This window comes from Gossypium hirsutum, chromosome A05 (assembly GCF_007990345.1).
Source record: "Gossypium hirsutum isolate 1008001.06 chromosome A05, Gossypium_hirsutum_v2.1, whole genome shotgun sequence".
In the NCBI taxonomy this organism is placed as follows: Eukaryota; Viridiplantae; Streptophyta; class Magnoliopsida; order Malvales; family Malvaceae; genus Gossypium; species Gossypium hirsutum.
Genome location: NC_053428.1, coordinates 4998654 through 5023904, shown reverse-complemented (window position 1 = coordinate 5023904; position 25251 = coordinate 4998654). Strand labels below are relative to the sequence as shown.

Sequence of the window (25251 nt, the reverse complement as noted above, 5' to 3'; positions counted from 1 at the left end):
TACCATATTATAGAAGCTCTCAATTTTCAATCACCTTTTAAAGCAGAGGAATTTGTTGTGGAGGAGCTTAATTCTGTCTTTTGCTATGTAAAGAATGAGAAAGAAATAGGGAACATATGGGGAAAAATGAGAAATATGTCTACTGTTGTTCAATTATATTTAAACTATTAAAAATTTATATTTTTTACATGCAAATGTTTAAACCATTAAAAGATTTTATCTTTTTCGTTCTGTTCATATTAATGCATTCGATTTTTTTTTTAAATATGTGAAATTTTGGTTTTGTATATATATTGATAAAATTAAAGGGATATGATTACGTAAATAAAACCGTGGTTGTCGGCAGATTAAAAGCAGTCGGTAAGTCTCGCAGTTTAATCGGTATTATATAACTGGAAAAGAAATGTATGAGTAAATAATCAATAAAAAGAATTTAGAATTTTTTAAATGTTTCATTTTCATCGTTATAGGTTTAAAAGGGGGTGTTTTATTTCATTCATCTAATTTTAGAATTTTTAATTTATTTTTCAAAAAAAAAATACCAATTACATCATAACTATTTTTGGTGTCATAACTATTTTTGGTGTTCTTATTCAATCTAGCTACACAATTCAATTTCATTATTAATGTTTTAGAAATTTTAATTTATTTAAAAATATATATCAATTACATCATAAGTATTTTTGGTTAAGCCAAGCATTGACAACCATGTAACTCTTGAACAACTTTCGTGGGTGAAATTCAAACAAATTTAATATTTCATCACTTTATTGTTAAATAGTTAATTAAACATAGAATTAATTTTTTAATGATATAATAATAAATTTAATCTTTTAAAATTTATATATATTATCAAGTTATATTCTTTTTGCTCATTTCTTACATTTCAATCATTAAATTCCAAAAAAGAAAAAATGTTATCAAATATAAAGATAGAGAAGTCAATATATAAAACCAATGCCAAAGAGATCAAACCCAATGACTTAAAACCATAAAAGAAGTGAAACCTAGTTTTCATTAAAAATCTTGGATATTTACAATCTTTTCTATGCATTGAGGTCAACATAATTCACAATGAATCTATATTTTTTCAAGCTATATATGTATCTAATATTTTGTTTAACCCAAAATGCAATGCTGTAAATATACGTTCTTATGTTTTTATTTTTTGTATAGGATTCTGCTAAATCTATTATTAATAAAATTATATATCGTTGCGTTTTAGAAAACTTTCATATTTACATGTTAATAAATCAGTTCAACCCGTATATGTTCCTACAAGACTTCATTAGCAAGTCATAAAACAACTACTTTGATATCTTAAAAATACAACTCATAATGAATTTTGATTTGAATTTTTACATTTCATAATGTATCAATATCTATATATATATATGTGTGTGTGAATGTCGATTAAATAAGAAGCCTCAAGACAAAATTTTCATCTCTATTAATCTATTATTTTGGTTCTCACTAAGCATATGTTTAAATTTTATAGTCTATCATTCATTTTGAATTTGTTGATAGTATCATTTGTTTTGAATTTTGTTATTTGTTAGGGTTATCGTTTTCTTTTTTGGTCATTGTGACTTGCATTTATACCCCTGTGTTTCAATACACTGAGATTCAACATAATTTACAGCTTGACCCGACGAATTGGATTGGATCATAGTGGAAACTCGAAAACAAAAATGAGTTTTCCAACATATAAGTGGGCCTAAAAGGCCCATAAACACTCCCTTTACTCTATCATTAACGTGACAGGCAGAGCATGGTTAAATTCTGAAATTTGACAGTCCCATATGAATTTAACCCTAACCACGCCATCAGTTTCAGTATTCTGAGGTAATATTCATTTAGGCGGGAAAAATCCCTTACTTCTCCTCCACCCACCCCTAAACCCTCACACTGTCTCCAACGACCCTTTTCTAGTTTTCTTATGTGAATCTTTACTCTTCGTTTTCTCTATCTAGAAATGGTCGTTGATCGCCGAAAACCCTCTCTCGGACCAATGCCGTCTCTGGAAGGCAAAGAAACCCGAGACGACTCGGTCTTGATTTTGGACGACTCGTTTTTCAATTCGGAGGTCACCAAGCTACGTAACAGATGGGAACTCGCCTCGGTTCTCAATTTCCTTATTGTAAGAGAAATCTTCTTTTTTTCTTTTGATCATTCTTTTCCTTTAGGAGGCAACGTTTAACCGTAGATCATGAGATGAGAGAACATATATTAGTGTTTGCAATTGATATTGGGTTTTGACAGGTTTTTGAGCCATTGATCGGGACTGATTTGAAGCTGACAGCGGAAGAGATCGAGTTAGGGCTGGTTAAACCTAATACCTCAATTGCCGCACTTCATGTCAAACTTTTGAAGGTCCAAACTTTCTTCTTTGCATTTGATAAATCCGCATTAAATCTTTTTATTGCTTTTCCTGAAACATGTTTTTGTTATAAGTACATTGAGTCTAGTCTTTATAGAAATATTTTACATTACTAGCATTAGACCACCTTTACTTATGTAATGTGTTTGTTCTTTGTTGGATTGTGGAGCTATTGCTCCCTGGTTTTGGCATTTTCCCCTGTAATAAAAAGTTTCGTGTCTGGGGATTTTTTTTTCTTTACTATGTCTTAAGTGGAACTGTTTGTTGACAGGGGACACCACCTATGAGTAAATTGTTGAATGTTTCTGATGGATGGGTGACCGTACTTTGCAAGAAACTTGCCGTGTGGTGGCCATGGGTGAGGCAAATTTTTTCTATTGGATGTGCCACCTTCATGGTAATCTGGATGATTTGATGAGTTTTGTACTCATTCATCTATTACTGCAGGTTGCTGAAGGAGAGATTCCACTCACTGCTCGCAATGGGTATTAATGAATAAAACCAAAGTTGCTTACTTAATCCTTGATAGTGGATCATGCTTTTAACGAGGTTGTTTTGCTTTGTTATTTTATTGTTTTGCAGAGAGGAGATATCTAAATACAAAGAACTTGATCCAACTAGCCGCTTGCTTCTCCTAAAAGCACTTTGTGAAATTCGAGCAGATGTAATCTATCATCCTTTTGAATTCTGTTCTGTTTTAATTGAATTAGTGATTGTGTCTCTATCTATCATCATGTTCGTCCATGTGCTTTTGAAATGGTTTCTTTGTATCATCCCAAAATCAATGTCTAATTTCTATTTTTGTAAGTTTTGAGATGAATGTTTGTAGTAATTCCATATCATTTTGACTTTTCTTTTATGGATCCTATTATCCTACAGCAAGATGATGCAGTGTCATACATTAATGATGCTATGAAAAGTAATAAAGAAATTTCTTGCTTCCGGAAAGAGAAGATAGGGGCGAATGGAAATGTTTTGTACTGGTAATTGTTGACTGTATTCTGGATTCTGTAAAATCAGTTGTGTGATTTACACTAATAAGTTCAAATTTGTTTGTAGGTATGATGGAAATACAGTCTTTGGTTATAGATTGTACAAGGAAATAAACAGGACTGAATCTAAATCAAAAGCAAAGGGGAAAGCAAGTTCAACCTTACCAACTGTCTGTTCTCACTGGGAAACACTTGCAGTGGATTTCAAGGAATTCCGTGAAGTTGTGGTAAGTTCACAATAGTTGTTTTTCTCTCAATGCTGAAATGCTAAGCAATTATTTTCTTTCATGCTATAAATGGCAGGATAAACTCTTGGCTAGCAGGACTGCAGCAGAAGTTGCTATTGGCAAGACTATCAATAATGATGTCATTCCTGTTGTGGAGAAATTTCAAAAGGTAAGCTTGACAGGTCCTTTATCTTCTACTAAATCTTGGTGTATCTCACTGTTCCTATGCTTCTGTTTTATTTCTGTTGGTAAACCTGTTCAATTTATTGTGTTATATAGAAGAAAGACAGGGCACTGAAACGGAAGGAAAGGCAAGAAATGCTCCTAAATGACTTGAGAAATTCTTCTGGTACTGAGATTACCCGCTCATGTCGCAATCGTAGGCCTGTCAGTTACACATTTGGTATGATGGAAACTTCTTTCCTGCTATTGTTACAATCCGATGATCCTTTTAGCTATAAACCTGTAAAAATTGCTTTATCTTTATTTGGACATGCATTCTATAAAGGTCAAGTTAATAACTTCACTTGAATCTATGGTGATTGGAAATGCTGAAAGTTCCTACCTGAGTTAAGCTATTGTTGATTTATGTTGAATTTACATTCTACTTAATATTTTAAAAGGAAAAACAAAGGGTTTATGTTCTCTTCCTCTGTAAACTTAACACTATGGTAGGAGAGAAAAGATGGATGGTGAGAGAAAAAACTGCCTCCTTCATTTCCTTCATTTGGTAAGACAGCAATAGGAAGATGGAAGGAAACTGAGTAGATTTCCATTTTTCCTTCATCCAAACCCAATCCTTCCAATTGTGGGATGAAAACACTATTTCAACTTAACAATTTTATTTACTGCTTTAACCTTGTTTTCTTTATTTCCTGTCATACATGCCTAACAGGATGAAGGAAATATGTCTCTTTAGCGTCTCCTTTGTCATATCTTCATCTATTCCATTTCCTCCATTTTCCTTACCATTTGTAGTGTAAGGCTTAGGCAGGCCAATCAGGTGTAGTTGAATCTTAGCTGTGATCTGCTCAGCTTTTGCTCGTAGTCTAGTTAAACTGTAGCATTTGTTTTTTTATTAAATGCACATTGATCGACTTATGATGAGTTTATAATCATGCAGATAAATATGATCATCAATAGTATTGATCTACTCGGCTTTTGCTCTTAGTCTAGTTAAACTTTAGCATTTGTTTTTTATTAAATGCACATTGATCGACTTATGATGGGTTTATAATCATGCAGATGAATATGATCGTGCTATTGATGAGGCTATAGAATTAACAAAGTAAGACTTGTTTAATCTATTTACATTTGTTGTTTATAGTAAGACTTGTTTAATCTATTTACATTTGTTGTTTATCTTCATCTTCTTAATTATCTTAATTAATCATACGCACATCTGATCTGTAGAAGTGCATATGTCTTTCTGTCTGGGTTATTAAGTAATAGTAGGTTCTCTAAACATGTCAAGTTAACTGATTTATTTATTTTGTTTCGAGAACTGTTAAACTTTTGGTTACTGGGCATTTTTGTCTGCTGTCGTCTTTTGGGTTTTGTGTTATTTGATTAATGTATGCTTGTTTGTGTATTGTGCTTCCGGCGCAACTGAAATCACTGTAAAACCCCAACTAGTATTACATTGTACCAAAAGCAAAAAAAATTCTATAAAGCATTTACTCTTGAGATAGGAGGTCAACGCCAAAGAGTGGCTTCTACTTGAATTGAACTGAATGCCCTTAAGAATTTCTGTCAGAAGGGAGTTTACAGTTACACTAAACTGTCAATCGTGTGTTCTTCTTTGATGGTTTGACCATTAATTGGTTGTGACTTCAATTCAATTTTGATACAGGAAAAGGAAGACTGTTGAGGAACAAAGCCATGGACAGAAGCTTCCAAGACAATCTTTTGCCCTCGACGGAGGTTCAGACGTGGAAGGCTCTGTCTCAAAAGGCAGTTCAGATGGGAAAGCAAACTCCTCGGGTAGTGACACTGAAGATGACAAGCTACACGAAGCTGGCGGTGATGGTAATGGGAAGGATGATGATGATGATGATGATTATAGTAGCGGAACAGATGGTGATGACAGCAATGGTAGTGACTCATGCAATTCTGCAGATGAAAATGAAAATTTGAACGATGAGGACCACAAGAAAGACGTGTTAATGGGATTGTGCCAGAGTAAGAGATTGGCTGGAGGTGCCATCCATCCTGGCATAAGAACTGGAAATTTGGGCACAAAGAATAGGTTGAGGCAAAGGCCAATGGTTAACTCTGCCCTTGAAATTATCGTGTCTGATTCAGAGGATGATGTCCCATCTGATCATACAACATAAGCATCGGGATACGAGGTCCTGAAAGCTTGCCTGGAGATTACTAACAGCCGAAAGCTTGAGAATTAACCAAGTCAGCGGATATGCAGATGCTGAAAGCGTTTGTCCTTCTCACTCTTTTTGGAAATTTTTGTATAGTGGCAAGCCTCGTACCTATCGGTTTTTGGGTGTAATTTATGAGAACCATTCTTCTTTAAGTTCTTCGAAGTATCCTAACATCATTGCCTTAGACCTTAGTTTGATCTTAAGTCAAAGTAGTACTTTATCAATTTTTCCTTTTTAGCACCCTTTGCTGGTATCTTCTCTCCTTCATCTATTGCTTGCTAGAAAAAACCCTACTGCTAAAATTTTCACTTGAAAAGTAAACAATAATAGCTAACGATTACTGATACTGACAAAAAATATTTACGGCAGGATGGCTAAGTGGTGTAAGGCGTAAGACTCAAAGTTCTAGTCGTGAAAGGCCTCTCTCATTTATTAATATTCTAATGGTTCCAATTATTGGTTTCTACTTGTGTTGAGCATTATATGTTTGGCTCCACGTCAAAACTAAAACGCAATTTTGTGGAGCGATCAATGACTGTCTAACTGCGTTCAGATTCATGTTGAGTTGCATGTTTTTCCAATATCCATATTTTATTAACAACCATATGATAAAAGCATCTAATGGTAGGGGCGTGCAAATTTCTAAGTAAAATTGAATTAATTTAATTAACTGGTTAATTGATTGGTTAATCGAATTAATTCAGTCGAAGTCAGTTAATTTTTTAAAAATTCGGTTAACAATTAATTCTATTCAAAATCAGTCGGTTAACCGAATTAACTAAATTTACTAAATAATATTATAATATGTAAGTATTCAGTCAATTCAGTTAATTTTTTAAAAATACAAATTAATCGATCAGTTAAGTCGGTTAATTTTTAATATGTTTTATACTTATTTTAACCAAAAATAAATATATATATATATAAATTTCAATTAATTCGATTAACTAACCGAATTAACCAAAAAAATTCTGTTCAATTAATTTTTTTTTAAATTTCAGTTCTATTAACAGTTTAGAAAGATTAATTAATAATAGTAATTCAAATCAGTTAACCGATTATACACCCCTATCTAATGGTCTTGGTAAGATTAGAGAAGAATCTGAGGTTGCATATTTTTTGAGCTCTAGCGGATTTCCATGTCCGGCTAAGGCATCCACTGTTATTGATTTGTATGTGAAATGTTGTACTTAGTTTAATCAGATTGAAGAGAAAAACGTAGTATCTTGGAGTGGATTAATTCTGGTGCTTGGCAGAGGTCATTGAGTTGTTCAGACTGCTTCAAAATGCACTAATTGGATGGGAGTGCTTCGCTGATTTTGCACTTCTGGAGCAAGGCAACCAAATGCATTCATACGCAGTTAAGATTCCTTCTTCAATTATAGATATTAAAGCACCTCAACCTCAGAATCCTACACGAGGCAGAAAGCCAGGGACGTCACTGAAAGCATGCTTTTTAAAGCCAAATGAAGGGTAGGAAATCGCACACTTAGCTCGGTGCTTGTAGTGTTCTTGGAAACCTGCAAATGTGAAAAAAGAGGGCAAACCCCTTTTGATATTGAATGGCTTATGACAAGCAAGTCCACCTTATCTATGGTGGACATTATAAAAAAAACTCGTTAAGTACTCGGATATGGAGAGAAGGACGAAACCCGAAACTTAGAACAAGGACTTCAAAGAAGACGCAGCTTCTTCCATATTTTGATAAACCAACATTATTAGTATACAAACAAGGGAATCTCAAAATTTCAGGCCTTCGCCATTTGTCTCCCATAAACATCAAAGCACTACGGAACCGTTAATTTACTCTTTCAAGCTAATTTGGATACCTAAAAAATGGATGATTTAGAGCTTGGCGTGCAGTGAGCCGTTCGGATGGATCATATTTCAATAATCCTTCCAACATGTCTGCGAGTGAATATCTTGAGCTCTCTACATACTGTGATACTATATTCTGAAATAAACCCGAGTTTCGATCAGAGAACGACAACATGTCAATTGTCAAAAGCAGATAAACGAAAGGAAATCATACCTTCAGCCGATCAAGCTTCCTAACAGCTCTAATACTCTCCCTAGATACTGCTCCTTCAGGCCAATTTAGTCTTGAGCCTCTCCGGAAATATTTTTCAGCACCCCGGCTGTGTTTAAACCCACACTAGGGTGAGACATCTGATTACAACAAGTTGATTATGAGATTAGAAGTCAAGCCATAACTTACTTGGCCCTTCGAATCATGTGCTCTGGAAGAGGTCCTAACACCCTCTCCATCATTGCTAAATGCTCCAAGTTCTCATGGGTCTGAAATAATGCCTCACCCTGCACATGATTCAAACAATATTAAATCCCGTGTTCCACATATGAATTGAGATAAATGTGTCTGAAGAAAAGGAGGACTAACCGTGCATAGTTCAATCAGTATACAACCAACACTCCACAGATCACATGGATAACTCCAACCTAGACCTGCGCCAAGTATTTATTTGTCTCAAAACAGTCAGTGCCACTAGAAACTTGAAAGGTATCAGAGTAATTCAAAGTACATGTGGAAACAAGCTTGGTAATTAGGAACCAACAGAAAAAAAAAATCAAATTAAAAATCCAGACCAGCAATTGAATAACATAATCCAAGATGAGCAATAGAAAGAGCGGACTAATTAAACTTCCGGTTAGTATTTTCAGTTGAAATCATTATTAGTCATTCTAGTATCGTTGGACTCTTAAAATTCTATGATGTAATCCTCAAACAGGCTTCACTCAATTAGAACCTGGGAGTTCATCATTGGAAAGTGAACTTCTTTACTTATCCTGAAAAGGGGAATAGAGCAGAAGACTACTGATGGCTCTGTAATACTCGTACAAAACAAAGAAACAAAGGGAAAACCACATTCTCATTTTCCAACACAATAATCGGTTACCTAGAATAATCTCAGGGGCTCTGTAATGCCTCGTAGAAACAATGGAGCTATGATTCTGATTATCAAATGCAGTACTACCAAAATCAATCAGCTTAATGGCACTTGACTTTGGCAAGCACCTGAAATGTGTTTCATCTGAAGAACCCCTCTGTACCATTCCAAGCATTTTCATTGTCATACCTGAGTTTGTACCCCAAATCTAGAATGGTATAAATCATCAATTATAGAAGGCCAAATACCTTGCAACCAGGAAGCTTTACATATTCAGAAGATACAAGAAGAATATTTTCTGGCTTCAGGTCAGTGTGGATTAAGCGTAAATCATGCATATCTGCCAGATATATTAAAAGCATAGAAAGACGTTAAACACAAGGACCAGAATAAGCGATCCAACACTAAGCCTGAACAACAAAACAGGCCGTGAAACAGAACAGGGTGAGTGGTTAGAAGATGAGATATGATAAAACAGGAGGCAAGAACAATCCACACACATGCTACAGATTCCAAAAGCTGACGTCCAAATTCCCGAACAAGATCCACAGGAAATGGGCAGTATTTATTTCTCTTTAGAAAATCAAATAAACTTGGTCCAAGCCTCTCAAATACCTGGTAACACCATTAAAATGCATCCACAGGAAGGTTCTTGTTTAGTCCCAATTTACATGAATGAAGTCCACAAGGGCAAAATATAATCAAGGAATTATAACTGATTCAACTATCTCATCAAAGCTTTCAATTTCAACTAGTTCGCCTAAAAAGATCCACGGCAAACTGAGAAGGAGACAAACACCATTCAGTCTAAAAGAACAAGCAAATTCAACACTTCAGCCACTTCTTTCTTATCAAAATGTCAAGCTAATCTTCTTGCTTGAAATAAAAAGTTCCCAATACTACAATTTCCAAATGCACGACTGAAAAGAAATAGATAATGCTAAAAGTTCATTGAATACTTACTATACAAATGTGATTGCGGTAATCAAACCAATTGCGAATCTGCACAAAGCTGCAAGAAGTAACCAAAAGAGTCTATTAGCATGAATGAGACGAGATGCAATATCCATAAACTAAAAATGGGAAGAGACATACTGTGAGGTGCCTTTATCATTCTTAGCCAGATGTTCAAGAACATCAACTTCAATCATTGCTGCATCACGGTACTTACGGATGCTTCTGACTACTTTAATTGCAACATACTCTCGATTTTGACGGTCCCAACATTCCAAAACTCGACCAAATGTGCCTACAACACTAGCAATTTTGGCTGAAATGTGCTACAACCAGAATCACAAAAATTAAAAGATCTCACAGCAGAGCACTTTGACGGCTAACCTTCACCCATCTTACTAAGAATTTTATCTGTCAAAACAATAATTACAAACAATCATAGATGAAGAATATAAAAAAAAAGTGAAGAATTGAGGTTAGAACCCAAAAAAAAAAAAAAACGAAGCTTACATCTTGGAGTGAGATTTTCACCGAGATTAAAGACGTAATGGCCTTCGTGATCATCATCCCTCTTGGGCGGTGAAGAACGCCGAGATGTCACCAAAGCTCGTTGTGCCTACAAACAATTCCCACCCCACAAAAGGTCAAATTTTCATTTCACACCATTTAAACAACTTTTGTCCCTTTAGGTTAGCTTTCTCCCTTCTAAACCTAGCTGTGCCCTAACCTTTTTTTTTTTTTTGATATAAGGAACCAACCTCTGGACGAGACGGTGCCACGTCCCAACCAAGACGAGGCCGTTTCCTGATTCGCGCCTTCTCCATTTCTTCCACTTCCATTGCCATCGTTAAATTGTCGCGCCTCAGATCCCTCTATATATCTGCAACACAAAAGCTATAAACTTTGCAAGATGAAAACAATCGTAGATGTTTTAGATTATTTTAACGAGAAGGTTCGCCAGTTAGGGTTTTTTTAAATATGGATTTTGGGATTTTTTTTTTTAATTTTTGCGCGGATTTGCTGATTGCAATGTATATATATATTTCCTTACTTCTCTCCCAGTATGGCGGTTTCGTATTTCGGTTACTTCATTTGGGCCCAAAATGCTTATTTTAAGCCTCTCCCCTGTTTAGCCCAATATTTTCAGGCTTTTATAGGCTCTAAAAACCATCAACAGTGTCTTTGTTTGGAAAAATTAATTACTACTTAACGTATAAGACAATATTTAAGTATTTATACAATATATAATCTATAATATTATAGAAAAATAGAAAAAAATTTGAACTCCCACGAAAATACTCTTTATTTTTATTATATTATTAAATTCACAATTAAAAATAAAAAATAGAAATAAAATAGAAATTGTGATCATTATTATTAATTAAAAAATTATACTAATTTTAAAATAGAGTTATTATAAAAAAATAAGTTGTGCTAATTTTATTTAGGTAAAATAGATTTATTACTTAAATATAAATTTAATTATATTAATCATCACTTAATTAATATTATATTTAATTATGTTAATTGATTATTATTTTGAATAATATTATTTTGCATTAATTTTTTAAAGTAAAACTATAATATATGTTAAATATGTTAAAAGTGCTGTAATTATATTGAAAATTTTCTATTATAATATTTGAATTTGTAAGTTAATATATTTTAATTATATTTAATAATTTAAATAATATTATTTTACATTAATTAACAAAATTGATAATATAATATTTAAAAAACTGATTAAATATTAAACACATAAAATCACATTTAACTTATGTAATGTTAGAAGCTAATTTTTTAAGTGTTTCAACATTTTTACTATAAATTGATATTTCAATAATTAAAATTTATAATTACTTGTCTATCTTGTAAATATAGGCTTTTTTTAGGAATACCCTATAAGTTTAAAAAATTATGAAAATAACTTAACTTTAAGATTAATTATGCGAATGTAACACCCCCTACCCGTATCCGTCACCGGAATAAAGTACGAGGCATTACCGAGGAGTACGAAACACTTACAGATAATTTAAATATATTTTCATAACAAGGTACATAATTCCATAATTACGTAAATAGCACACATGAGGTACATAATTCCATAATTATGAATGAACACATTTATTAAACATATTCCATATTCATATATTGTAACACCCTCTAACCCCAAGCCGTCACCGGAATAGGGCTACGAGGTATTACCAGACTTATACACTAACATTTATACAAAACCGAGACATAAACTTTACATTTCACATCAATTTTTATCAAATTACATCTTAGAGTCCTTAATTTGGGCCTACGGGGCCTAAAATATACTTAGAAAGTATTTTGGAACCAAAACGGGTACTTTGGAAACTTTTCTTTGAGAATAGGGGCACACGCCCGTGTGACCTGGACATGCCCGTGTGGCCTGCCCGTGGGCTCAACATGGCCGTGAGGCCAGCCCGTGGGTAGATCTATTTTTCTTACACGGCCGTGGGACTAACCCGTGGCCAATTCTGACTTTGCCACACGGCCTGGGCACACGCCCATGTGGCTTGGCCGTGTGAAAACCTAATTTTTCACCATTTTTAAGCTATTTTTACATACTAAACACACCCTATTCATGCCCAAAACATTTACTTACATACCTTGACCAAATAACATTCATCAAACCTTTCAGACTTAGCAAATTCTCATTCATTCAGTTCATTACTTCTTAAGAATTATGCACTATATTTACATTCAAAATATAAAACATTTATAAGTGACAAACACCAAACCTAGTACATGCCACATTTCTAAAAGATAAATGCATCACCAAAATTGAGCTGAGGTCGGGATTGACTTGGATGCTTGACTGAACTTCAACTCTACCTAACTTGCGCACGGAAAACAACCGTACGCTAAGTATTGGAAATACTCAGTGGTATTATCATAATTCAAATTATAACAACAATTAAAATATCATAACATACATAGATAATTAACAAATCATCCATACAAATCATATATATAAATTCATACTAAACTATCATATTTCTATTATATCATTTTTTTTAAAGGTTAGATCCAGTAAATCATCAATGGGATTTCAATTAACTCATGAACCTTTGATTCATCTCTCAACCGCATATAATTATTCAATTCACATTTCAAATATAAACACTTCATAAACCTTTTGTCCATGCCTTCAATCTCTTTACAAATTTCATCTCACATTCCATCTTACAATATCACTTTCTCATTTTATTTGATAGCTCAATTAATCAAATTCATTTGATTTTTATTATTTCACTTATTTTCCCTATTAACATGACTCGGACTTTGGCGGATACACGGATCCAACCAAACACACCAGAATGGCGACCAAGGCCTCATCGGATAGTTCGAAGCAAATAAGTGATGACCAACGTCTCATCGGCTAAGCCGAAGCAAAGTGGCGACCAACGCCTCATCGAATCTATCCGAAGTAAATATGACACACTAAGTGTCCCATCGACTCGAGGTCAAAGAATCCCTGAATTCTTCATATCCTATGGCATGCCAACTATATCCACCCTAGCCCGACTAATTAATAGGGTATCAAAATCACATATATACATTCATCAATCAAATCCAATTCAAATATCACTACTTACCTCTCATTCAAATTCCACACACACATATTAAAATTAAACATTTAATAAGAAATAACTTGAATTATGATAATACAAACCGATATTTTCTCGAGCTATTCCTCGATCACTTTTTCCTTTCCGTTCTCCTTCAACGACAGTTCCGGTGCTACGTTAGCTATGAACAATTATACAATTAAAATTTATCAATACACTAATTCATAAATCACATTTTCACTTTCTATCGAACTTTTACAAAAATTCCAATTTCGTCATTTTTCCATAACCAATTTTTTCTTTAACTTAATCTCCATATTTTCATTTAATCATCTCATTAATAAATCCTAGCTCATAAAATTCATCATAAAACATAACTTTTGAGCTCCTTTCAATTTAGTCCCTACTTAAACCTAACTTAAAATTCTTTTAACAATTCACTCATTTTTCACTTCTAACTTAAATTTCTATCAAATTAACCCATAAATCCTCAAATTATTCATCTAAACAAACATCTAAAAATTCATTATTTTTCTTCATATTAACCTCATACATGTAGAACTTTGAATTCGGATTCCATACACATAAAAATCACAAGAAAAAGAACTAAATCAACTTACCAATCAAGCTTTAAGCCCTTAACCTTCAATTTTCCCTTTTTCTTTTCTTTTCTTCTTTCTTTCTTCCTATTTCGTTTGGTTCTCTGTAATTTTTCTTGTTTTTCTTTCCTTTATTCATTTTATTATTCTTTATTTCATTTTATTTACTTAATTAATATTTAATTATAAAATAACTATATAATAACAAATAAAAATACTACATATGTATTCATACACACATGTACACATGAAAATATTCATCACCACACATTTGTCATTATCTCAATTATTAGATAAAATATACTTATAATAATAATAATAATAATAATAATAATAAGTAAATATCTTTTACTTAATAAATAAGTAAATATACATATAACATACATTTGTACTAATAATTTAAAAATACATGCGTTTATTCTCTATCTTACACATGTCACTAATTTGGTTTAATTACTAATTTAATCCTTTATCCTTTCTCTATTCTATTATTTAGCTTTTATGCTCTATTCAATTTAGTCCTTTCTACTAATTACTTCTAATTAAACTAAATTCACCTAATCAAAATCTAATTCAACCCATAACTAACTTCATAAATATTTTTAATAAATATTTACGGACTCGTTTTCCTAAGACGGAGGCCCTAAATTCACTTTTTCGGTGCCCGTGAAATATGGGTCGTTACATATATCAATGTCCCATGTCTCCATATATCAATAACCGTCATTTTTCTTGTTTTTCAGATAAATATGTGTAACCATTTATAAGCATGCAATTCACTGTTTCTTCTTGTCAATCACAATTTCAAATGACAAATTCATGTGAATGAGCTCAACCTCATTAGTTGTTTAAATATTGTCACTTTGATTCACATACTCATAATTTACTAACATAACATGTCAAACACAATTTCCGAATGATGAGATCACATAATTGAGCTCAATTTCAATGTTCATTAAAATCTGTCATATAAATTCAAATAATAATTACCAAAACTTTGTCAAATTGGATAACGTTTTACGTTCATTGGTCTGCACCGGTATGCACTGAATTTCACTGATAATCACTGATGCCGTAGCATAGCTATGGTCATTTCACTAAAATGCCATAGCTCAGCTATGGTCTTACATCTTTATTATCATAATACCATGGTGAAACCATGGACTTATCCATCAATTCATCACTTTTTTTACTAAAATGCCATAGCCCAGCTATGGTCTTACATCTTAAACACATATCACACCACTGTCATATCCCAGATATGGTCTTACACAGAAATCACTTGTCACTTGTAGCCGAAGCTACCACTATTCACTGATCAAATAGCCGAAGCTACCAGTTCTCACTTATCAGATTACTTATTATCAAATTAGGAAACGTCTTACGGAATTGAGTACGTCATTGCTCTGTGCCACAATTCACAACTTAGTATGGTTTTCCTTATTGAAATACCATACCTATATTTCACAACTCGGTATGGGAAATGTCATACCTACGTTTCTTAACTCAATATGGATAATACCATCCCTCCATTTCACAACTCAGTATGGTTAATACCATACCTACGTTTCACAACTCAGTATGGTTAATACTATACCTACGTTTCACAACTCAGTATGGATAATACCATACCTACGTTTCACAACTCAGTATGGATAATACCATACCTAAGTTTCACAACTCAATATGGTTAATACTATACCTACGTTTCACAACTCAGTATGGATGATACCATACATACGTTTCACAACTCAGCATGGTTAATGTCATACCTCCATTTCACACTTTGCCATGGATCAACCATGGTCTTTTCCATTAATTAATCTTCTCACTGAACTGTAGTCTCAATTTGATCATTTATTCAATTTTCATGCTTTTACATTATTCACAATTTTATCATCAATACATATGAAATAACACATCATGAAATTCATAAAATTAACAAATGATCACTAAAATTTAGTTATATAAACTTACAAGTTCGATTTTTGTATTATAACAATAATCATAATTTCGTAATAAATATTCCAAATAAAACATTATATCATTTCTAATTCAACATTTATCGATTATAATCGGGCATGTGATCAATTTATACACAAGTCATTCATGTTTTTTTTCCTCCTCCTCCTCTCCATCCACACCCTTAGTATAAATATCACACTTGTAAGTAACATTATCCATAATTTTTACTATTTACTTATGTGAATATTTAAGCTATCCATCACGATTATTAATATATGGAGACATGAGACATTGATATATGAATATGGAATATGTTTGATAAATGTATTCATTCATAATTATGGAATTATGTACCTCATGTGTGCTATTTGCATAAAGATGATATTTCAAATACTTTGGTGAGTAAAGCTTAAATATGAAATAGTATGAAATCGAGACAAGTTGTTATGAAAATAAATTTAAATTATTTGTAAGTGTTTCGTACTCTTCGGTAATGCCTCGTACTCTATTTCGATGACGGATACGGTTAGGGGGTGTTACATTTCACAACTTCAGTTTAGCCGATTCTCGGATGGAATGAGATGTGTAAAGTGTTTAGAAATACATTCCATATAAATCTGTGATAGTGTGATGTGTATGATCCGATCTAATTTTTATTTTACTTATAGACAGAAATACTTTTCAATCGAGTTATTTCAGAAGGTGTTGAAAGTGGCACTAAAGTGTTTGAATAAAAATGTGTTTATGATGAGTCGAAACTTAGAAAGGTATGAAAAAGAGTTAATAATATGGATGGATGATGTACGAAATGAAACAATCATAAATCGAGAAATATGGGAAAAGAGAAATGAAATAAAAGTTTATCATGTGATGAACTCGTCTATGTTGTTTGGTATTTATATGATGTTATGTTGTTGATAAATGCTATGTTAGATATGTGTACATATATAAGAGTTAAAAGTCGAGGTTTTACAATCTTTACCCCCTATCATTATGGTGTTATATAATAAAGTTTATGAAATTTATATCGAATAAGTTCACAAGTTTGAAACAAAAGAGTTCAATAAGTGGAATAATTAATATTGTGGTCAGAGATGAGAATGGTTTAGCAAGTAAAAACGGTTCTGGAATAGATGATAGATTGTTCTGAAAATCATTCAAATTAAGCAATGCCACAGTTAAAGAAGAGAACAATTGACTCATACAGGTATGATATCTAAAGAATGTGTTATCAGGAATATTTCGAGTTTTCTTGAGAAGATTGACATCGACAAAGTGTGGATTGTGACTGTTCAAGCTAAATTTGTATATTGGTTTTCTTTTCTTAGGTAAGATTGATTAAGATCAATGAAATAAATCGAGATGTGGTGTTTTGTTTGAGCTAATGCCGTTAGTAAAGCTTTTTGACTAGCATGTTACGGAAATTATGAAAAATTATGTGTTTGAGTTGTTCTAACAGCTTGAAGAGGAAATTATTTTGCAAGGTTATTATTGTTTGATAGTTAAGATTGACTCAGATGTTTTAATTAGTACAAGTTATTCAGTTGAAAGGTAAATTAAGATATATGCATGTAAATCGATCCTCGAGTTTGGAAATGAATTTTATGTATTTATGGGTAAATAGACATATAGTCTGGAAAAAAATGCTACATACTTCTTGATCCCAAGAGTTTAAAGTGTCGAATATCACAGAAATATTTGAATTTAAGACAACAATGATGATTTGAGCTATTGAAAGATTGTGAGTAGCTATCTATTAACCTTTGAGAGGAGTAAATGTAGATATGTATGCTCTGAGTAGTGAAGTATTTGTTTACTTTGCGAACGATGATTACTCAATTGATCTTGTATAATGACAGTTCGATCCTAACTGAGATAAAGGTTGAAATTGATGCTTTTATTTCGAATTTGCGAATTTTAGTAATGTGTTAGTAAATTGAAAGTAATTGAGTATAGTGCAAGTCGACTTCTAATTCAGAGTATAAGAATAAACCCAATGATTGTTTGACATTCTGAGAAAAAGTTTGCTTACCGAGGAATCCCTAGCTATACGGGAAATTTTTAGTACGAAGCTCATTACGGTAATTTGTCTGTTCATTCAGAAAGTAACGTGATGTATGGTGATTTGATATAGATGTAATGGTAGTCAGTTATGAAATACGACATTTCTGAATCCGTGTTCAGGTATTTGACTTGTCAACAGGTTAAGCCAAATGTACAGTGTTTTTAAGATTATTGCAACCAGTGATGATACTGAAGTAGAAACGAGATAAAGTTATTGTAAACTTCATAACGGGACTTTCCTATCTCTGAAAAATATTGAGATTACCTGGACTGTTATTGATTGATTGACCCATGATGGATTGAATGAGTGTATGTTTCAGAGATTATCCGATTGCGCGGAGTGTTAGTCTTTATTAATCGGGTAAAAATTCGAGGGTTATATTGTGAATTTGGAGAAAACTACTGGAAACTCTGAATAAGCAATTGTATTATTGGCATTGCATTTCACCTTCAAACTGATGGTCAGTTTAAAAAGTGATTCAGAATATTGAAAATATGTTCCATTTCTATTCCAGAGGTTTAAGGTAACTGGAAAGTTGAGTCTGTAATTTATCGGGTAATATGAGATTATAAAAAGTATAAGACTAGTGATGTATTGATAAAGAGTATAAGACCAGTGATGTATTGACTAACTTCACAGTTAGAGTTAGAAAGGTTCAAAATGTGTTTTGTGTATCTATGTTGTGATTGTTCCGATCAGATTTCTTTGTATATTCATTCTCTAGAGGTCAAGATTCAGCCGACGTGTCGCTTAGGAAAGGATTGATCTAAATTTTTTATGTGAGAGATTAAAAAGTCAATATATAAAAGCATAAACTTAGTGAAGGTTCTTAGGCAACATTACTGGATGGAGGAGTTATGCAGAAACCTTAACCTTTTCTGGTAAGATTTTCAGGGACGAAAATCTCTAAAGAGTGGAGAGTTGTAGCAGCCTAATTTTCAGTGGTGTCAAGAACAGTGATTTGAGATCACTAAATCTGACGAGTGAGTCAAAAATTTAATAAATTAATACCTATGAATCAAGTGTGACTATAGAAGTATTTTTGAATTAGTGAATTTGGTAATTTAAAAGAATTAATCAGGTAAATTGGGTCGAGAATGAGATATCGAGACCTCGACTTCATAAACTGAGCCATAAATATTTTTAGAAATATTTATGGAGTGTTACTGAGGTAGTATTAAAATTTCGTCAAAAAATTTTGACGTTTGGGTGATTAATTAAATAAAAAAGACTAAATTGAAAAAGGTATAAAAGTTGCTAAAAGGATTAAATAGCTCAATTGTCAAATGAGGAAGGACCTAAAGTGCAAATAAGCTCAAAGGAGATATTTTAGGTGGCAATATTTGAGAAAAATCAGGAAATGGTTGAAATAAGGGTAAAATCAGAAAATTGCCAAAATTAGCTAAATAAAAATGGGACCAAATTGGAATATCTAGAATTCTCTTCATTTTTCTTTATTTTCATCAGCTGAAAAACAGCCATGGAAGAGGGTTCAAGCTGGTTTTCATACTCTAGCTTCATGTAAGTTTAATTCTTGCTTTCTCCTTGAAATTTCTAAGATTTTGGACTTTTACAATTGGGTCCAACTTACTATGTCATTAGTTTTTGATTCCATGGCTAATTTTTAAAGTTTTTATGGGTAAGTGTTGGAAGCATATGATGAATGAACATAGAATTTAAGCTTTAATTTTGATATATAGTGATTTTATCAAGTAAAATTGATGGAAATTGGTTTTAGGACCTAATTGTGAAAGAGTTTGGAATTAAGGTCTAGTGCTAAAGTTCTGACTTTCAAGGGTTATGAAGTAGTTTAAAATGATAGAATAAAGTATTAAATGAGAAAAAATTAGCTCAATTGAGGGGTTAATTGAGCAAGGATTGAATTGTATGAACTGTGAAATTTGGGGCAAAATAGAAATCAACATTTTTGCACTAAATCTGTTTTGGCCAGCAGCAGTAGTCTAACTTTGAAAATCATCAAAAATTATAGAAATCTAATTATAGGATGAATAAAATATGAAATTAAAGCTTATTGAGTCTAGTTTCTTATAGAAGAAACGATGTAACCAATGAAATTGTAAATCATGAGATATAATAAATTTTGTGAAATAAGGTCAGAATGATTTCGGGTTTCCCTGTTCTGAATTTCGAAAATCATCAAAAATTGGAGAAAAATAATTAGGGGCTTAAATTTATATGTTTAGAATCCTGAATGAGTCTATTTTCAAGAGAAACAAATTAGAACATCATTCAAATCCTGTACGATGAGATAATTAATTTTTAGTGAAGAAGGGTCAGAATTGTCAGATAGCAGAACAGGGGTGACTTTAAAGAATAAATTGTACTTATTGGTTAAATCAAAATTTCTATAAATTTTTATGGTCTAGTTTCAGGGAAAATTAGCGGATCTTAATTTGGAGTTCTGTAGCTTAAGATAAAAATAATTTAGTGACTATGACAGGGAATGACCTGATTTTTACAGTAGATTGAGTGTCGTCACTTTCTCGAGTGGCACCACCCTAAAAATCCCCCCAAGTCCATTCTTTGATCATTATAAAAAAATAATAATAATTTTTTTAGTGCAGCCTAACAAATTGGCGGCACCTGACTGAAGCGTGTAAGGGTAAAATATTGAGGGATCTAATGAAGTAATTACCCTTCTTAGATTGGCTGAGGGAATGAGTTGGAAATGTTCAAATTTAAATGAACTTGAGGAATTTTTTTAGGGATATATTTGAGCAATTTAAATAACAAGTTTATATATATTATTAATTTTGTTGTTTTTAAAAAATAAAAAAACGAGAATGGTTTATTTTTGTTATTCTTGTATCTTTTAAAGACTATTTAAATTTAATTTTAAAATAAGACAGACCTAACATGTAAATATACTAAAAGTTTAATTTGTTGCGGCCATACTATCATGCACACCCTTCTTTTCAATCAATCTAAAAGGGATAACTAATTCATCAGGTCCTTGAACGTTTTGTCCTTGCACACTTTAGTTTGGTACTATCAATTTATTAGGTGACACAAAATTTTTTTAATGATTAAAATATTATTAGGGGGAATTTTTAGAGTAATGATGCTTAAAAAAGTGGCAACATTCAACTATACTATAAAAATTAGATCATTCCCATAATTAATCTTAAAATTGAGTCATTTTCAATTGAGTCATTTTCATAATTTTTTTAATCTTTTAAGATAAGATTGCAAAAAAGCCACTTATACAATATATACTATAAAAGGCATAAAGAACAGTTTGTACACTTATTTTGGATTCCATAATTTAAGAAAGTTTATTGGAAAAAGGAAAGTTAATTGTAAAAATGGAAAAAGGGAAGTTACTGGTCGACAGTAGTTTTATACAGGTATACATATTAATTTATATATAAATTTTGATTTAATGTATAATTTAATATATAAATTTTAACTTGGTGTAATTATACATATAAAATTTGAATTGTGATTCATATGTATATATAAAATTTTAATTTTGATTCAATTGTATACATTTAAAAAAATTAATACATATATTTATTTTTATTTTGGATTAATATAATTATTTGTGTAACAATATATCAACATAAAATAGTGTTAATTCGATAATACTAATAATAATATATAAAAATTAAATCAAAATAAAATTTCATCTATAAAATCTCACAAAATTAAAACTTATTTATATAAACAGTAAAATACAAAACAAAACCATCGGCCACACAGCCCAGGGATTTCATTTCAGATTTTACTCGTTTTAAATCACTATAAAAGAAATTATAGTTAAAATATATTATAAATACTTGTATTCTTCACAAATTTATAATTTAGTTTTGATACTTTTATTTTTATAAATTTAATTTCTCTATTTTTTTAGATTTCAAATTTTAATACAATTAATTTTTTTGGTAAATTTATTGATGCCATACTTTAAAATAAAAAAAAAATACTCATTTGGTAAATAGTTATGTAACTAAAAATGATCTTGTAATAAACTTAAATCAAATAAAATAATTTTAATTATACCATCAATTGAATCTGAATTTTAAAATGACTAAATTCCAAGAACTAATTTCATATTTGATAAGAGTAGATGGACCTATAACAGAATTTAGCCACACATTTTTCCAGTATATGTATGTAGTCCAGCGACAACACAAGTAAAACTTGAACTGATATTCTGTTCATTTGCTTCCTTTGTAGTTGGAGCCAAAAACACAACAAAAAAAGGCATGCATTAACTTCGGCAAAAGGCTTCGGAGTGGAGCGGCATTGATACTGCCGATGCCTTTGCCATCGACGATACTAATCTCTTCCATAAATTGGGTCTTCAAACTTTCATCAACCTTTCCACCAATTTTTACACCAGGTATCTTCTGTTCTTTCTCAAACGGGTCTTTTTTGGAATTCAATATCTAGTTCTTTTTTATTGATTGCCTTGGAAATTAGGGTTTACAATGACGAAGAAGAGTGGTTTCGATCAATATTTGCTAATTCCAAGAAAGAAGAAGCCATTCAGAATCAATATGAATTCTTTGTGGAACGAATGGGAGGACCTGCCCTTTATTCCGAGAGGGAAGGTTGGGGAACTTCCTATTTTATTTATTTTCATTATTGCATCGTCAACTGCTTCTATTATTTGTTTCAAAATTAAGCTTTTATCAAAATCTTTCCACTGGTTTTGGGAGTTTGTTTTAGTGAACATTAGTTCAAGAATGTGAAACTGAAAGAAAAGAATTCTTGAGTAAATATTGTGAACATGAGATCCAATTTTTCAACGGTAAATGTAAGCTCAACTCTTTGTTGGTTTATCCCTTCTTTTTTTTTTTTATTCTATAAGTTAGAATCACCTTTATCAGGCTTGGCAAAAGCAGAGTCTTCCATACCCTGGTTTGGCCTTTTTCAAACATGTTTCTTTTTTCCTTGACAAAATTGTATTTAAAAAAAAAAGATACAGTATTTCTATTTATTCAAGAAAAAAAAAACAAGTTAGAATGGAAACACGACCCTCTAAACAAGAGTAATTAAGTGCAAACATAAAAAGACACCAGATTTAGAACCTTCTGTTCCCATGGTTCTAAAGTTGCATGCTGTGGTCTTAATAAAAGCCCAGTGGAAGAGAGAGATATACATAACAAGGACCGCCAAATTGACAATACCAAAAAGTTACCCGAGGTGCACCGCCACGATCAACCGTTAGTTTTTAACTGACTTCGCAATCACATTAACCTACTGTCAAATTGCAACCTAAAATATCTTCCGGCTGTCACAAATTTTTTTCCTTGATTTTCCTTGTGAGACATTACAATGAGAAAGCCAAAAGCAAACCATCATAGCCTTACTTTTAATTTCATAGCTTTGACATTTATGTATATTTGATGGCTCTAGGTGCAGCCTTGCTTTTTTACACGCTTTAATGGCTTTATGTTTAGTCTTGTATCATGTGAGAGTGATATAAAAGGATAAAGTTTCCCTTTTAATGTTGCGGTTGCATGGGGTAATAAATCATAAAGAATAAAAGTTTTGGAAATAATGCTTCTATCCTTTATTGTTTTAACAATTTCATGGACTGGATTTATGTTGCTGTTTTCAGCTTTTCTTGTGATGCCTTGGCAGGTGACCCTGCGTTGATTGGGCGTCATAGGCCATTTCCAGTCACGCACTAAGCTGCAGAGAGGTGGTTGCATCATATGGAGAAGGCATTAGAGAGCACCCCATACATCGATGCCAATTCAAAACTCAAAATGATGAAATTTTTTAGGTACAAATTTTTATCTTCCTTCATCTTTGTTTGTTCCTAATATATTGTGCTTTTCCTTATAATTTGTTTTCTCAGGCACACTGCATTCTTTCTCGTGGCTGGTGATGAGTTGAAGAATCAAAACCAACGAGTTCCATGAGAGCATGGGGCCAGCAAACCAGCTGCATCATAAATTTACTAACGGGAATCCTTACGCAGCCATGGATGTCGGCTTTCATTAACCATGTATCGCTGTAACTTGTAACATACACAGTCGTTTTATATGAATAAATCGTGAACCTTTTACATTAATACTGATTGTTTTATACTGGTTGTCCATGATTCCGTGCACTCGAACTGAACTGATATTGATTAAGGTTCTGCTACATGGTAACACGGTCGCAGCTGTAGCTAAACTGGCTTTTGCAAATCTACAAGGACCACAACTCATGGGATGGGATGGGATGGGATGGGACGGGCCTCGAAGTCTCCAACCATGTGAGCTACATGTTTAAGACACTCATTCCAAAGTGATTTAAGTTGGCTTCATGAGTCGCTAATGTGATGCTCATACTCTTTACCAATTTATTGATAAAATATAGTATTCTAAATGTAAGTTCAAATTTGAGAAATGATATTATTAAGAGGAGTCGTAAACTCCGAACATTAATACTAAAACGGATATGAAAAATAAAAAAAATAAAGTTTTCTTACTTTTTTTTCCTTCGGAATCTATGATTTTCAATTTCCAACGCTGATTTGTGTGAAAAAGAAGAATGATTAAACCCTGCTTAGGAGATAAATTATAAACAATCTATACTAAAAAGTTAAGGCATCAAGGTTTATGTCATCATCATGAAAGGAATCCTTTTAAAAATAGTAAACTTGTAACAGCTTAATTTTCAGTGGTGTCGGAACAGTGATTCGAGATCACTAAATCTGACAAATGAGTAGGAAAATATTATTAATTTAGTGAGTATAAGTTAAATGTGAAGTTAGGAAAAATTTGGAAATAGTGAAATGTACAAAATACATATATATTAAAATAATTAGAATTGAAAAAGAGGTATCGAGACCTCGGAAATTTTAAATCGAGCCATAAATATTTTTATAAATATTTATGGAGTGTTAATAATTTAGTATTAAAGTTTCGTCAAGAAATTTTAAAGTACTGATAGCTAATTGAACAAAAAGGACTAAATTGTATCAAATGCAAAATTGTGAGAAATGATTAAATAGCTTAAATGATAAAATAAAGAGGGTTTAAAAGGAAAATAGACCCAAGGTCTATTTGGGCTGGACGGCAAGAGCATGAAATCACCAAGAAAATAAGGGAAAAATTGCAAAATTGCAAAATTTACTTAATAAAGCTAGGACTAAAGTGGAATTATCTAGATTTCTCTTTATTTTTCTGCATTCTCATCAGAAAAAACACCATGGAAGAGTTTC

At 32.1% G+C, this 25251-nt stretch overlaps 2 protein-coding genes and 1 pseudogene across 5 annotated transcripts; 2 read left to right on the top strand and 1 right to left on the bottom strand.

Moving 5' to 3' along the window:
* Nucleotides 1-1809: 1809 nt before the first annotated feature.
* On the top strand, nt 1810-6201 carry LOC107958900 (DDT domain-containing protein DDR4). Its single transcript, XM_016894808.2, has 11 exons — nt 1810-2140; nt 2263-2373; nt 2652-2738; nt 2828-2865; nt 2963-3044; nt 3260-3363; nt 3440-3599; nt 3676-3768; nt 3879-4002; nt 4845-4887; nt 5452-6201. Exons 1-11 carry the CDS (start codon nt 1976-1978, stop codon nt 5933-5935), a joined length of 1491 nt encoding a protein of 496 aa, XP_016750297.1. The 5' UTR covers nt 1810-1975; the 3' UTR covers nt 5936-6201.
* Nucleotides 6202-6933: 732 nt separating this feature from the next.
* Nucleotides 6934-10860, bottom strand: LOC107958899 (serine/threonine-protein kinase AFC3). 4 transcript variants are annotated; one of them, XM_016894805.2, is made up of 13 exons: nt 10596-10860; nt 10348-10453; nt 10222-10248; nt 9979-10132; nt 9847-9895; nt 9384-9498; nt 9132-9223; nt 8893-9040; nt 8376-8440; nt 8196-8293; nt 8010-8115; nt 7807-7931; nt 6934-7497 (listed from the first exon to the last, which is right to left on the bottom strand). In XM_016894805.2, exons 1-13 carry the CDS (start codon nt 10680-10682, stop codon nt 7467-7469), a joined length of 1203 nt encoding a protein of 400 aa, XP_016750294.2. In that variant the 5' UTR covers nt 10683-10860; the 3' UTR covers nt 6934-7466. The 4 variants fall into 4 exon arrangements, with proteins under 4 accessions (XP_016750294.2, XP_016750295.1, XP_040968890.1 ...); XM_016894806.2 differs by lacking the exons at nt 9132-9223; nt 9384-9498 and having other exon boundaries at nt 8893-9091; XM_041112956.1 differs by lacking the exons at nt 9384-9498; nt 10596-10860 and having other exon boundaries at nt 9979-10248; nt 10348-10459.
* Nucleotides 10861-22294: 11434 nt separating this feature from the next.
* Nucleotides 22295-24474, top strand: LOC121229248 (two-on-two hemoglobin-3-like; annotated as a pseudogene).
* The last annotated feature ends 777 nt before the right edge of the window (nt 24475-25251 follow it).

Bases quoted from the DNA above. Each gene is read 5' to 3' on its own strand.
- LOC107958900 (XM_016894808.2), top strand. From the start codon at position 1,976: ATGGTCGTTGATCGCCGAAAACCCTCTCTCGGACCAATGCCGTCTCTG. The intron at 2,141-2,262 runs GTAAGAGAAATC...GGGTTTTGACAG, and splicing joins CGGTTCTCAATTTCCTTATT to GTTTTTGAGCCATTGATCGG. The intron at 3,769-3,878 runs GTAAGCTTGACA...TGTGTTATATAG, and splicing joins TTGTGGAGAAATTTCAAAAG to AAGAAAGACAGGGCACTGAA.
- LOC107958899 (XM_016894805.2), bottom strand. From the start codon at position 10,682: ATGGCAATGGAAGTGGAAGAAATGGAGAAGGCGCGAATCAGGAAACGG. The intron at 10,454-10,595 runs GTTGGTTCCTTA...AATTGTTTGTAG, and splicing joins TGGCACCGTCTCGTCCAGAG to GCACAACGAGCTTTGGTGAC. The intron at 8,116-8,195 runs GTAAGTTATGGC...GTTTAAACACAG, and splicing joins CACATGATTCGAAGGGCCAA to CCGGGGTGCTGAAAAATATT.